The sequence below is a fragment of the Amphibalanus amphitrite genome, unplaced genomic scaffold, assembly GCF_019059575.1.
Source record: "Amphibalanus amphitrite isolate SeventyFive unplaced genomic scaffold, NRLGWU_Aamphi_draft 000727F_arrow, whole genome shotgun sequence".
Lineage (NCBI taxonomy): Eukaryota > Metazoa > Arthropoda > Thecostraca > Balanomorpha > Balanidae > Amphibalanus > Amphibalanus amphitrite.
In genome coordinates this window covers 169,373-182,183 of record NW_024882221.1, presented here as the reverse complement: position 1 = coordinate 182,183, position 12,811 = coordinate 169,373, and the positions used below count along the sequence as shown (strand labels likewise).

Here is a 12,811-nt window from a genome sequence, read left to right as displayed (position 1 = left end):
TAGTTACTTACTTCTAAGTACAGAATTTTGATAGGTCACTTACCCTTTACAGTCGAGCTGCTTAGTGTGGGTTTTACTGGTCTGTGTATGGTATCGCGTTTACGAAGTTCACCCAGTGGGTGTCTAGGCGGTTCTTTAGTTGGGTGTACTGGCGTTGACACTTTCTGATGACAGACTGTTCCAATCGCTGATGACCCTTATACGGAGAACGCGTTGCGCTGAACTATGTTGACCACATGTGGCCTCACCAGGCGCCACGACTGACCTAGCTGGTTTCATGGGCGTTTGTACGGTTGAGGAAGTCATTCCAGTCCAGGTCGATGATCAAGCCCTTCAAACCAGATGCTTCAAGCCTTCAAACCTTGAGGCTTGAAGTATCTGATACACCACTATCATGTCACCCCGCCTTCGTTGATTGTACAGGGATGGCAGTTTTATCGTCTGCAGTCTCTCAGTGTAGGGCAGGTGGTGCAGCTCCGAGACCTTCTTGGTCGCCCGCCTCTGAACGCGTTCTTCTCGTTTTTGGTCCGTCCGATTGAAGGGGTTCCATGCAATGTTCCCGTAGTCAAGAGGGGGGGGGGGGCGGACTAGGGTTTTTGAACAGCAACAGCAAGGGCAACGTAGACTTGTCAAGCAGCTGGAACAAACTCTGACACATGTATATTGAATAGTACTCGTGTAGCTTTGTTGACTGCCGCAGCGGTTTGTTGTCGGAACTTCAACTATGTTTCTACTCGTATGTAGACTCCCATTTCCTTCTTTGCCGCCACATGTTCCATTCGAGTGCCCTTCAGATAGTAGACTTGCTGGGAGTGCTGACGACCGTCGACCAATGTGTAGGACCTTCCACTTGCCACTGCCAGCATTAAATTCTAGCTTCCATACGCCCGCCCAACATGAGGCGGCGTCCAGGCCTTTCTGAAGGGCTAGTGGGCCAGATGAGGCGTGGCCCGAACGGTACATCTTACTGTCATTCACGAATATCTTGATCCTTTCCATATCCTGTACCCTGCCATGTGCCCTGCTCTCTGCCTAGTACCCTGTCCTGTGCCCTGTCCTGTCCCCTCCCTTTTCCCTGATCCTTGTTCCCCTGTCCTGTGCCGTTTCCTGTGCCCTTTCCTGTCCCCTCCCTGTTAGTAGCGAGACCTGCCCCCCCCCCCTGTTCCCTGCCATGTGTCCTGCCCTGCGCCCTGTCAGCTACCCCGTGCCCAATAGCTTGTCGGCAGTTTGTGTACTTGTTGACAGCTACCCCGTGCCCAATAGCTTGCCAGCAGTTTGTGTGCTTGTTGAGGTACGTAACAGAACAGGTCGACATCCTTCCACCTATACCTTATTGCATTATACGAGTAGTGCCCTGTCGTAGCCGCAGCATGTGCCCTCCGCTCAACTTCGGGACGCAGCAAAAATTTGCTAAAATATGCCCTGGTAAAAACTGTGTATTTACAGCCCTTAAGTCTCGAAACATGTTTGAAGGTAAGATTTCATCCATCTCCCGTTCCCTTCACATATGCCTATACCTACGTATTGCTCACGATGCAATTTTCATACACAAGTCAAAAATGAAAGAATTAAATGATCTGAAGTTTCCAAGTAATCAAAGAACCAAAATGCTGAATGGCATTTCAAATATGGCATGGCAAAGGAATATGATAAGCAATTTTACATAAATTGTTTCAAATAAGGAATGCATTCTTGGTGGTTGACACTTAAATCACCGGATTTCCTGTCACTGTTAGTGATATCGTCCGAGCCGATTGCCATTCAAAGTCGGTAACAGGCGCTTTCGCTGGCCATCATAGTCCCAGCTGCATTGGGTCTTTTGGCACATTATCCTGAAAGCAATGCATTTTGGGTACGGCGATTCACCCCGGGCCGAGCACTAGCGCGCGCTTCCCGCATAGCTTCGTCCCATTGCCATGTGGAGGCACAGCCACTGATGGCACGCCGTGCATTTTTACGATCCCCAAATTGTAAGTACTTGCTGCCATTGCTGGCTGAAATTGGCACTTGGTCGCACCCTCGCTGCCAGTGGTGTGACTAACCTAACCTTGTTGGCAACTTCTACGACAATGCAGCCGGTGTAAAATTGTGGGCAATCACGTGAAAGTGTTCAGAGGGTGTCACATTACCCTAGGTTGGTAACGACACCTTTTGAAAACCGCTACACTGCGTGCTCGTTGCTAGGTCATGTTAGCGGCTCTGGAACGCGCAGTGGGTTAGTTCATCAGCTTGCTGTGAATAAATCATGAACGGCATGACGTTCTGACATATTCGGTGTGGGGTAAAATGGGCGCATTAATCGTCAATTTTCAGCGGCTATGACACGGTGGTGGAATATCAAGTGGTGATCACATCTTGTTAAATAGTGTGATGAACAGAAACAACCCAGGAAATGGCTTATGAAGCCTGTGTTATGCATACATTACCAGTATATCATAGCTGAGTGTGGCCTACCCTTGACTTTGTGCACAAAAATAAGTTCATGAATGACATCCCCTGGACACAGGCTTGAAGGCAAAAGACGCAAAGCTCAAGTCAAACATGATAAAAATGGCTTGAACTGGTCAATTTGTTACTGCCATGTTACTGGTCAATTTCATCACCATATTTAATGATAAAAATGGATTGAGAATATGCTCGAGTCTTGCTTCCAAGACTAGAATGTGCTCGAGAACAATTTTTTAATGAACAATGGCACAATGCAACGATTGGCTCCACGGTGGCAATAAAAGAATAAAAATATTGCCGGCACATATTGATATCTTATTTTCATTGCATGTAATCACAGAAAAATACGTACTTGATCATGATTAAGTAGTGAATCATAAAAACTGACACCAATATCACGCCTAACTCACCTTAGCATCCACAGCCCCTCGACCCCGTTCGCACCTACCCTCCCCCCCCCCCCCTCTGATCGGTATCAGAGTGCTACCGACAAACCACCCGCCAACCCGCCGCTTCCGGCGCCCACTTCAAAGCCACCACCGCCGCCACTGCGCTGTAAGAGCGGGCCGCGATCGTCTCACCTCAGAGGAGCCGCGCCGCTATCGCCGCCGATCTGTGTGTCATCCGATGTCGGCGGCAGAGACGTCATCGCGCCGCCGGGACCGATGACGCCCGCGCTGCCGCCGACAGCGGCATCCGTCAGTGGCGCGGCAGAGACGTTATCGGCGCGCGGCGGCGGCGCACGTGCGTGATCGGCTGTTCATCATTGGACGCCGCTGACGGGGGGAGAGAGAGAGAGAGAGAGAGAGAGAGAGAGAGAGAGAGAGAGAGAGAGAGAGAGAGAGAGAGAGAGAGAGAGAGAGAGAGAGAGAGAGAGAGAGAGAGAGAGAGAGAGAGAGAGAGAGAGAGAGAGAGAGAGAGAGAGAGAGAGAGAGAGAGAGAGAGAGAGAGAGAGAGAGAGAGAGAGAGAGAGAGAGAGAGAGAGAGAGAAAGAGAGAGAGAGGGGGGAAGGATAAAGGTCAGATTAGCGCTTTTTGTGGATACAGGAGAGCAAACAAGACGGCAATGCTGATTGACACATGACTTTCATATTGAGCGGCACTAGCGCCGAGGTTGATCTGTAAGAACGCCGTTCGCGAGATATGACGCCACGCTAGTTTGTCTCAGCGAGCAGCGGGTCTGTCAGCGCCCCAGTGGCGGGTCGCAGCCGCTGACCGCTGACATCTGACCGCTGACATCTGACCGCTGACCGCCAGACAGCGCACCGTTCATTCTAACTGACACGGCTCGGAGCGGTGGGTCCATGATGAACGGCTCGGAATAAACACCTACCCAGGGTGGCCACCAGAGAAATGGATCCCGACCGGTAGCCGGAATAGCTAGTGTTTAATGCATGTGCCGGCGCATTTTACAAGCGCTGAACGTAGACTGACTCAGTTTGACAGATGAGGTTCAAATGCATTCGCTGAATTCAATGGTGGGCTGACCGCTGCAGGTGTCTGCATAAACGGCCCGGGCATCACTTCGGGGGAATGTTTGTGCCGCCCCATAGCTTAATCAGAATGACAAACAGTCGCGGTCTCTTCTGACAAGGCAGAGGCCCGCTGCTTTTGCCATTCATACTCCTGATCAACACGGCCTTAGAGACATTTCCCGTAAGTTATCTGAATCAAATAATCAATGGCAATGTAACCAATAATGCTACAATTCTTTAAATATCCTCCAAGCAGTTAATGTAAACGTGCTGAAATGGATCTTTTGTTAAAAATATCAAATAATGACCAATTTGTCGTAAAACGCCGCTCTCTGCCGGCTGCTCCAGTTTCACTGGCGGTGCCACCCAGTGTGTCCGCTGACCGGGGTCAACGAGAGGTCACGGGAGACCCGTGTGGCCCGCGTCCGTCTGACGCCCGCTCCTCCCACTCATAAACATAAATTCAATTAGCCGTCTGTGGGCGGCCCAGTGAGCGCCGCGGCGCGGCCGCTCGGGTCACGCGCCGACCGAGCCCTGCTGACTGAGGGGGGCCACCCGCGGACCTAATCACCGCGGCCCGGTCACCGGCACAGCCATACGTCTCAATCAGACGAGCGACACGCCGCTCCGCTCTCCGCCAGCGGCCCGGCCAGCGCGGCCCGGTCCTAATTGGATTGGGGCGGTCCCGGTGAGTCCTTAGCATGGAGATGAGCCGACCCGGTGGGCTGGACACCAGGGGGCGGTTTTTACCGGAGTGGCCAGGTCACTAGTTGGCCCTGTGATGGATTACGAGGGAGATCGACTCGTGGTGATGACGCGGTTAAGTAGAGAGTTATTGATGAGCCCAGGCTGTCAGTTATGCTCAGAGGTGGGAGGTCATAGAAATGAGTGTTTCCATGAAACATCGTGCTGGGATTCTGTCCAATGTCCATGTCAGACACCAGAACGACATTATCCAGGTAAGCTCTTGCTTCCGTCCATCCTCCTAAAACAGGCCTTCTTAGTTGGGAATGCTGCACTGCAGGATAACGGTCCAAAAACCTCAGAAGCATTTCCAGTTTAGGAACTGGGGCATTCCACGATAGATCGTACCAGGCCCGTCACCCTCATCTCTCAGATTTTAATGAAAATCGGTCCCAGGGGTAATCATAGGCCCCAAAGACGTCTGGCAAAATATCAGACCTCTCAGATCAAAACTTTTTGAGTTATATTGCATTACATTTTTTTAACTTCGGTATGTAACGGTGAGTTTGATGGCCTATAACTCAAGAACGGGTTAAGCAACCAACAAAAAGTAAACAACACTAAGCTTGCGATGAATCAAAAATTAATATTACTATTTGAAAATTTCAAAGAAAAAATTTCATTGTTGAGCAAAAACCCTAATCTTTTTTCATTTGCCTTTAATGACTTTTGGGACCAAAATTTTTCACATTTTTATTTTTTCAAAATAAACTTCATGTCATTGCAAATCGACATGCAAAAAATTAGAAAGGTGTTCTTTCTATAAGTTCCTCATTTTCCCGCAAACAAAATGGGTTTCGGAGGGGTTGATACGACCCCAGCACGCCGTTTCGCATCTAATAGAGCTAGAGCCTCGCGGAAAAAACGAGCGTGTGTGCCGTTACAAGTCGCAGCGATTGGTACCCGATTTTAAGGTCTCAGGTCAACCGGTAGCGTCTGAGGTCAGGTCACGTGACTGAAGTTACGGGTTCGGTTTTTAGTAAATAACTTCGCAAAAAATGGCCGCAGAGCCGCGATTTTGGCATCATTATGTTCGCCTAGCTCAGGTGCATCGAATGGTATACTTTTTGCTAGGGTGAGGTCAACTTAAGTAGTTGACCTCGGGTCAAGGTCAGGTCAGAGCCCCTCAGGTCACGAAGCTGGGCAAAGGGTATCATATGGCATATCATTCGATTCGGAAGATCTTCCCGAGTCCATTGGTGGCTTTCCCGACTCTCTAGCTCCATTTGATCGGGAGGTATTGACGAAAAACTCGTACGACCCTAGTGACAATGCAAAAGTAAAGCATTGGACTTTGCAAGGAGTGCATGAAATCACGATACCATGTACGTGGGATAGTTTTAGATCATTCTCGGCGCCAAAATAACAGTTTTTATATTTTCCCATTGATTTATAACAGTGGTGTCACGTGACCGACCTGACCTCATGTAACCTTGAAAAATTCCCAGATATACAAGTTGTGAGACCTCTGGAGGACACCATGTATGCGTCCTGTAACTTTCATCTCGGACAGCTATGGTCATTGGCGTCCAAATCTAAGTCAGAACCAAACAGTCTTTTTCACCCTCGCGCTTATAGGAAAGAGGGTTGGATGAACCCTCTTTTCACTTTTTTCAGATGACTCAGACTTAAATTGAAATTTCAGTAACCCGATGTCACTAGGCAGCTTTACCACGCCATTTATAAGCTCCCTCCCGAAATCACTATTCGAAACCGTTATCGTGACGTAAAATAAATACATTTATAGAAAGAACACCTTCCTAATTTTTGGCATACTTCTTAACAATGAGCCACATATTTTTTTAAAGAAATAAAAATTCAAAAAAATTTGTACCCAAAGTCCAAAAAATACAAATGAAAGAAAACTCGATATGTCATATATCAAAAATAGCGTATTTTTCGAAATTTCAAAAATACACATTAATCTCTGTTTCATTGCAAGTTCAATGTTATATAACATTTGGCATTTGAATAATCCGTCTTAGAGTTACAGCCCGCCAAACTTAGCGCTGCAAAGCAAGATCCAAAAAATGTTATACACCATAACTCAAAAAATACTTATCTGGTAAGCCTGAAATTGTTACAGGTGGATTCAGAGCCCCTGATTACCCCTGAGACCAATTCTCGTCAAATTCCGAGAGATAAGGGTGTCAAATTGGAAAAAAGTGGTACGATCTATCGTGGAATGCCCCAACTGTCAAATGGAGCATTACGTCGTCGGAGGGCAGCATTTTGATGGGCATCGGTTTCGCCCCACTATACCTCCCTCTTTTCCGGTTCTGCTTTCCTAACTGATGTAATGTAGCGTAATATACCTAGGTAAAGATGTTCATAAACAGTATGTAGTATTGGGTGAACACTATCAGATCACCATTTTTGAAATGCCAGAAAAGATAATAAGACATAACATTTTCGTATTTTCATTTTGTTTTCCACATGACCGCTCAGAACACTCTGCCCACGCTTTCCATGATTTTGCTTTGTTTTTCTTTCTTATCTTTTATTTCCGTGATGGTCGAATAGCTGCGGCACGAATTCGCTGTTATAACGGTTCCCGAACACTCGCGTGTCTTTGCGGACGCTTTAGTGTAAAAAACTTTGCTTATAACGACTTGGCCAACAACTTGTAAATAGAGCTCACTGCGGCAAGTAATCAAAGAAGACAACAGGGCTAATACCTTGTGCAGGCGAATGCCTGTTTGCACCAGTGGTAACGCGATACAATCAGCGTCCGAAAACACCAAATTGCGCACTGCGAGCTCGTAAATTCTCCTAACGCCTCGCCAAACGGCGATTTATGCTCCGACTCCATAAGCACCAGGGCTGGCACCGCCACATCGCTCGCCCATTATTCGCACCTGTGATATGATGGGGAAGCGGGCGACAGACAGTGCCTCCACGCCCGGCCGCCGCGCCGCCGCCGCACCTGCGCCACGCATCGCCCATTTATGGCCCGTCATGAACCCGAAAAATTTCCTGTAGCACACCCATACCAGCAAATGCCGCTGGTGGTAACCAAGCGGGGAGTCACCACCTCTGCAATGGCGATGGTTTCAGGCCCCTATACGAGATCTAATTCTAGCCCTCTACGCAGTGGAGCGCCTATTCACCAGCCGCCATGACCTCAGGTACCGCTGTTCACTTCCGGTGGATTAATGACGTCATGAAACTGATGACAAAATTGGCCAGAGCGCGTCCCGGCCAGCCTCCATATTCCATTATCCTTGGTGTGATAGCATGCTGGATATTTAGATGAGTTCATCGGTCACTGGGTACGTGCATATCTAAAAACTAAACTAAAGCTAAAATAAACGCACACGGAGCGGTTTCCAGGAAGGGTGGCGAGCGGTGCCGGTTACCTGTCGGTGTCGGGGTATCGCCGTTCTCACGTTCCCTGTCACTAAGTCAGGTTCGGAATGGTGTTGAATGGTCACCCTTTGAGAAGCGTCGAGTGGTAGTGGTCTCTAATTCACCAGTTTCGCGCCAAGCCCGCAGCCGAATGGTGGCCTGGAATTTGGAATGGTGCGCTTCACCATCTTCTTTACACAAAATACATTTATTTCAGAGACACGATATAGTCTATAAGTATAGTCCAGTGTCCCAAACGGCTGTAGCGATGCGCAAAATGCACAGCTGCATATTGCATGAGCTAAACTGTTAATGGAACTATTCACTATACACTTGAATGCAGTGGCGGCGGAAGCTATTTTCGGATGGGGGTGCAAACTTTTCAGCGAGGGCCCCTTAAACTGAGTGGCCCCCCCCCCCCAAAAAAAAAATAAGTTTGAGCTTGACACGGTAACTTACTGACTTTCCACTTTAAACAGAACTTAAAACACCGCACGCTGGCGCAAATCGATTTATAATTAACCGTCTTCGCAAGGGAAGGGGAGATGAGAACAACTTCATCAGGTGCCCGCCTTCCAGCAATACAATGTAAAGTATGACGATGTATATTTGCAATAAGGTAAAGCTTTTAGCGGAACAAGTAGATCCACTAAGTATTCTAAGAAGACCGTTGATGTCTCGGCAGGATGCTGCATTGAAGGCTGCAGCTTAGCGACAATATCTCCTGGAAAAGAGCAAGGCAGTTGAAAACGCAGCGTTCAAAGTCCTAAAGTAAAAAAGGTGTTCACCAGGTACTTCTTTGAGGGGCAAAGTACCTTTTACCACCGAACATTGCTGAAAACAATTGATGTACCCTAATATCCCCCCCCAAAAAGGTACTAATACTGTGGCACCTTTGCTCCACACTTTACCTGTGCAAATAATTGATAGAGCTTACGTTCTCCTCCTGGACGGAACGGCCATGAGATCCCCTCGGCTGACATCTATGCCGGTAGCGCCTCGTAAGACGCGTGGAGTCGGTGAACGCGACCGCCGGCGCCGACCACCATCGCCTCCAATCCCTCGAGGGGGGCGAAAATGTCAGACGCTCGCACACGCTGAGTTCTGCCACACAGCGTCTCCTGAAATTAGATGCGGACAGAGGGAATGCCAGACTCAGTTTCGTTAAATCGTTGATTTGCATGACCAAGACCTTTAGAAATGTGCACTTGCATGGCCAAAAAGAATGTGCACATCTCCATAGAGCGATATGACCAGAGCGCTGTTCAGTGTCTGTTTTTATCGGCCGGTTTTGCAATACATGGAGGTAGCTTGCTAGCGGTCTCTACTTCTCGCTGGCCGAGCGCACTTCCATTCCACGTGAAATGCACAAAAAAAAGAGGCCGAGAGACGCCAGCAATGAGCAAGCTGGCACCATGTTAATAAAAAAGGACATCAAACAGCGCTCATGACAACTGTGTAGACACTGCAATACACTTTTGGCTTTAAAAAAAAGTAGTTTATCATCGTCATCATATCAAAATCAATTTTCAAACACAAAAGGAACTCTCCGGAACTGCGTGACGTGTTAACGTGTATCCCTTGTTAGAGTGACTGTTAAGGCTGCCAACAGTTTATCGACCCATCATTGAATAAGAGCATTTCTTACCTCACTTGCGACCGAAGACAGGTATCCTCTTTGCCGGATGGGCTTCGACGAACTCTTGCATGACCACACGTAGATCCAAGTCAAGGGCACGCCTCTCGTGTACGTTCAGGAGCATTAGGTGCGACAAGCGTGCTTGCGACATGGTACTGCGAGCATAGGTTTTTACCTGTCGCAATGTCGAAAAAACGCGTTCACCAGTCGCCACCGAGACGGGCACTGTCAGGATCAGTCGGCAGAGTTTCACAACCTCACTCAGAAGCTCACCCCTGACCTTGCCACCCTCACCACCAAAAAGGCTCGTGGCCAGCTCCTTTACAGTGCTGGCTTTCTGGCGACTGAGAGCAGGTGGGATGACTTGTAGCTGGGAACACAACTTCTCTGCATCAATGTCTGGTTGCTTTGCCTCTTGACTGCCGATCCCCTCAGGACCTGATGGTGACGCAACCGCGAGGCGGCGTGCTATTTCACTCGCATTGGGTACTTTGTCTCCAGCGAGCAGGAGTTCCTCCATGGCCTTCAGGCGTTGAACCCCCGGTTGCACAAATCTTCTCTTCACTTCTTGGTGAACAATGTCCAGAGCCTCAAAATATTGCTTCCGAAGAAGACCTTTAGCGGTGAACGTGGTGGGAGGCGTCGGGTTTGCCACCTGCTCGAGTTTCTTTGGCGGCCGTTTCTGCCTTGGCTCTCTTGGGTCCTGGATCTCTGATTCAAGAGATTTCACCTTTTCCTCGACGTTCGCATACAGCGTGTTGAAGCTGTCATCGCTGCGTTGCGTTTCAAGCATGTCAGTCAAGGCCTCCGCTCCCTTAACTGCTTCACCAAATGTCAGAGATGGGCTCTGAAGTTTCCGAGCAAGAGCCTCGCATGGCTCGAACACCTGTAGCGTCACAAACATGCCAAAGATGGTTTCCCACTTGCTCATCTGTGTTTTGATTCCGCGCAGCTTGCTGCGAACGTCAGGGGACACTCCACTATCCACCACCAGATCATCAACCGTTGCTACCACCGCATCGTAGTTGTCTACAAAACGACGGAAAGCCTGACAGCGGACAGTCCACCTCGTCGGACATAGGGCGAGTAGCGTCGTGGGGTGTCGCTCATTTGACGGGTCACCTCCTCCGATAACGTGGTCTCGGAACATGTTTTTTCGCTTGGCTGTATTGAGACATGTTGACACATCCCGCACGATGTTCATGACATCGGCGATCATTGGCACCTGTTTTGCTTCCTCCACCAGGGCCAGATCGAGAGAGTGATTAAAACAATGCACGAAGATAGCCTTCGGCTGCATTGAGGCTAGTCGTGCTTGAACACCAGATATTTGACCAGACATATTGCTAGCTCCATCGAAGCACATTCCGCGCAGATGGCTTATACCACCGACAAGACGTTGCGTGGCATCCAGCAGCACTTTGGTGAGGGTCGCGGCCGTGGAGTCTGGCGCAGCATAGAGGCCTAAGAACACTTCCTGTGCCTCCAATTTATCATTGACGAACCTGTAACACACGCAGATCTGTTCCTTGCCCGCGACATCTGTCGTTCCATCTGCTATAATGGAAAACCACCCGCTGTCTTTCATCTCCTCAACGAGCTGCCGCTGAATCATTTTGGCCATGATTTCAAATATTTCGTCCTGACAATCATGAGTAAGAAAGTTTGTTTTTCTCTCCATCCACTGTTTCACTTCAGGCGACAGGGCTGCTTTCTCCTCCAGAAGCTTGGTAAGATTACCATCAAGCTCAGAATGACCCCTAACAGCTACCCCAGACCGGGCCAGTCCCCTGAGTACGCTGATAATCTGAAGATAGGTTTCGGTGTTGCGTTTTCGCTCCGATTGAGTAGCATCATTCACCATCGCTGTGATGGGCTGTGTAGTCGACAAGACAAGCTTTTCAGTGGACCTCTGATGTGCGGTTGACTTTTCATGCTCTCTGAACTTGGTTGTTGCTTTTCCCCAGTGAGAGAAGCCCTCCAGAAAAGCGGTTTCTCGGAAAGAAGTTTTTTTCATCAGCCCTTTTCTCACTGCTGTCAAACAGGTGTGACACTTAACAACATCCTTCCCAATGTCGTAAGAGAGAAACTTGAATGATTTGAACCATTCATACCGAAAACGTCGACCCGACGTAATAGGGAACTCCATACTTGGCTGACATGGACGGTCTTCGTCTGAAGAAACTGTTTCGCCTGTTCCGTGAGGTTCCAAAACACTCTCATGTCTCTCCGTGTCCTTCGAGTGGCTAGCATCTACTGGCTCCAACTGTTCGTCTGAAGAAGCAACTGTTTCGCATGTTCCGCGAGGTTCCGAAACACCCTCATGGCTTTCCGCGTCCTTCGAGCGGCTAGCTTCTACTGGTTCCAACTGTTCGTCCGAAGAAGCAAGTGTTTCGCTTGTTCCGTGAGGTTCCGAAACACCCTCACGGCTTTCCGTGTCCTTCGAGCGGCTAGCTTCTACTGGCTCCAACTGTTCGTCTTGAACTGTTTCAGCTATTGGACTTTGGACGCCATCAGCATCGCCTTCCTCTTTTTCATGGTCTTTGTTGGCAGGTACTGTCTCTCGTATCTCCGAGGCGTCATGGTCGCTTCCTGAAGCCCTCTGCGCTCCAGGTGCAGCATCACCACCTAAGAAATGAAATGAAATAAAAATTAAATGAAGTATGCCCAACTTGCCCCCTATCTCACCCCTCGACTTACACCCAAAACTTGAGGTAGATGTAGGAAATTATTTAAGCCTCGCATGTGACCATTCAAAATTTAATTCAAATTTGTTTTAGGCATGCTAATAATCGATGGTTGGTTCTTTACCAACACACTGAGTATGTTCAAATACAAACAAATACTTCAATACCCAGAAGTCATTAACCCCATTTATCTGAAATAACTGGACAATCTACAACTGGGTATAGGCTGGAAGAGGGTTAGTAGAGGTTTAACACTAATAGCAGTATCTGGAGGTTAGAGATAGACAGTAACACATTTCAACACTACTGGTCATTTTGGCCAATGAGACCACCTAGGAGAGAACGACCCTAGTATATGACAATTGTAAATAAACATGCAATACTAGGTAGCATTACATCTAAACAAGTATAGCATTAGTTAGCAGCCAGTAGCTATTAAGAATTAACCCTAAAACGCAGAAGTCAAAAGTT

General features: G+C 48.4%; 1 protein-coding gene across 1 annotated transcript; it reads right to left on the bottom strand.

The window, feature by feature from the left end:
* Positions 1-8,956: 8,956 nt before the first annotated feature.
* On the bottom strand, positions 8,957-12,269 carry LOC122365279 (zinc finger MYM-type protein 1-like). The gene is made up of 2 exons (XM_043336373.1): positions 9,663-12,269; positions 8,957-9,135 (listed from the first exon to the last, which is right to left on the bottom strand). Exon 1 carries the CDS (start codon positions 11,800-11,802, stop codon positions 9,664-9,666), a length of 2,139 nt encoding a protein of 712 aa, XP_043192308.1. The 5' UTR covers positions 11,803-12,269; the 3' UTR covers positions 8,957-9,135; position 9,663.
* Positions 12,270-12,811: the final 542 nt, after the last annotated feature.